This window comes from Gekko japonicus, unplaced genomic scaffold (genome assembly GCF_001447785.1).
Source record: "Gekko japonicus isolate JY-2015 unplaced genomic scaffold, Gekko_japonicus_V1.1 scaffold2880, whole genome shotgun sequence".
In the NCBI taxonomy this organism is placed as follows: Eukaryota; Metazoa; Chordata; class Lepidosauria; order Squamata; family Gekkonidae; genus Gekko; species Gekko japonicus.
This window is the reverse complement of record NW_015160924.1, coordinates 17,311-19,698: the sequence shown is the minus strand read 5'-3', so window position 1 is coordinate 19,698 and position 2,388 is coordinate 17,311. Positions and strand designations below refer to the sequence as shown.

General features: G+C 40.8%; 1 protein-coding gene across 1 annotated transcript in view; it reads left to right on the top strand.

Annotated features, from left to right (window-relative positions):
* NT5DC2 (5'-nucleotidase domain containing 2) overlaps positions 1 to 2,388 on the top strand; it is a 50,383-nt gene that overhangs the window by 36,560 nt on the left and 11,435 nt on the right. The window contains 2 exon segments of the mRNA XM_015424793.1: positions 1,672 to 1,732; positions 1,919 to 2,021. Coding sequence (XP_015280279.1) covers positions 1,672 to 1,732; positions 1,919 to 2,021 — 164 coding nt within the window.

The window sequence follows — 2,388 nt, the reverse complement described above, 5'->3', positions numbered from 1 at the left end:
AACTCACTGAAAATGTCAAGACAGTGTGTGACTGCAATAAAGAAGGCCAATGCTATGCTGGGGATTATTAGGAAGGGTATTGAAAACAGATCAGCCAATATAATAATGCCCCTATATAAATCAATGGTGAGACCTCATTTGGAATACTGTGTGCAGTTCTGGGCACCACACCTTAAAAAGGATATTATAGCTTTGGAAAAAGTGCAGAAAAGGGCAACTCGAATGATATTTTCCCTATGAGGAAAGGTTAAAGCGCTTAGGGCTCTTTAGCTTGGAGAAAAGACGACTGAGGGGTGACATGATCGAGGTTTATAAGATTATGCATGGGAAAGAGCAGGTAGAGAAAGAGGTACTTTTCTCCCTTTCTCACAATACAAGAACTCGTGGGCACTCCATGAAACTGCAGAGCGGTCGGGTTAGAACGGATAAAAGGAAGTACTTCTTAGGACGTCCTTCTTCACCCAAAGAGTGATTAACACTTGGAATTCACTGCCACAGGAAGTGGTGGGTGCTACAAGCATGGATGGCTTCAAAAGGGAATTAGATAAGCATATGGAGCAGAGGTCCATCAGTGGCTATTAGCCACAAGGTATAGCTAGGGGCTCTGGGGCAAGTGATGCTCTGTCTTCTTGGTGCTTGGGGGGGGGTCAACAGTGGGAGGGCTTCTAATGTCCTGGCCCCACTGCTGGACCTCCTGATGGCACTGGTATTTATGGCCACTGTGTGACACAGAGTGTTGGACTGGATGGGCCTTTGGCCTGATCCAACATTGGCGTCTCTTATGTTCTTATGTTCTTAAGCACTTTAACCTTTCTTCGTACGGAAAGTGTTCCAACCGTTTTATCATTCTAGTTGCCCTTTTCTGCACTTTTTCCAAAGCTATAATATCCTTTCTGAGGTGTGGTGACCAGAATTGCACACAGTATTCCAAATGAGGTTGCACCATCGATTTATACAGGGGCATTATGATACTGGCTGATTTGTTTTCAGTTCCCTTCCTAATAATCCCGAGCATAGCATTGGTCTTTTTTATTGCAGTCACACACTGTCTCAACATTTTCAGTGGTATATGTCTCTGCAAGCCTGGGGTAACTTATCCTGCAGCAGCTGGACTGCAAGAATATGCTAGTAAACTACACAACAATTACTTTTCATTGGGCTGGCCCAGACGTCATTAAAAACTCCCTTGTGTCACTGTGTTTAGCTATCTGAAAACAAAGTTCATTACTTACTTTTTCTCTCTTTGCCAAAACATTCTCAATTGTGAATTCACTTTGTGTAACTAACTTTTTAGTTCTTGCTTGTTGGTATAAAGAAAGATAGTGTGCCTGTTTATTTTCCTCCTTGCCATGTCAGTGCATTATTTTAATTTGTTAACCCTGGCTTCTTTGGATTGCCCTCCCCCGTTATTAAAATTAAAATTGTTAGTTGCTAGGGTAGAGGCATTTGTGGGGAGGGGTTCATAGGATCGTAGAGTTGGAAGGGACCTCCAGGGTTGTCTAGTCCAACCCTCTGCCCAGTGCAGGAAATTCACAAATGCCTCCCCCCCACACCTCCAGTGACGCATGTTCCATGCCCAGAAGATGGGTTCCTCTGTAAATTGTCATGTGCATTGATGCTATATGAATGCATGATTAAAAATTTATGTCCAACTCCTCTTTCCCATTTTAGGATGCCATTAAAGATGTCCATGTGAAAGGAATGATGTACAAATGGATTGAAAAAGACATGGGTCAGTTAAATTACAACTTTTAATGGAGCATGTTAAATGGCAATGCACTCTGGTATGGTTTCTAATGGTTTGCAGATCAGTTGTTTCACACTGGCATGCTACAGTTTACCTCAGTATTGTCCCTTATCCATTTTAGTAGTAGTCTGCAGTATGCGCTACAGTATGGATTTTTTTTTTTGTTTACAGAAAAATATATTCTTCATGGAGATGAAATCTATGCTGTCCTAAACCGTCTGGTTAGCCACAATAAAAAACTTTTCCTTATCACAAACAGTCCCTTTAGTTTTGTGTGAGTATTAAATAGTTACTTGTACACAATTTTTTGTGAAAATAAATATTAGGGTTCTTGCATTTAAAAAAAAAAAAGTTGGGGGTTTGGTACAGAATTGTACAGTAAGAGAGCCTTACAGCCTGGCTTGTTCTGGGGCCATATTCTCTTCCCAGTCTACTCCTGTTTATCATAATTGTTTTTACTGAGTCGAGAATTTAAAATAAAGGGAGGACAAATGGTTTGGAAGTGTCTACTCTGAGCCTGATACAGAATCACATCAAGCCTTAAAACATAATTTCACTCTATCTGTGCTGTTAAAAAAAAGGATGGAAATTGTGCAAAATGCCTGCACATAAAGGTTCTGAAACTCAAAATCTCTGTAGTA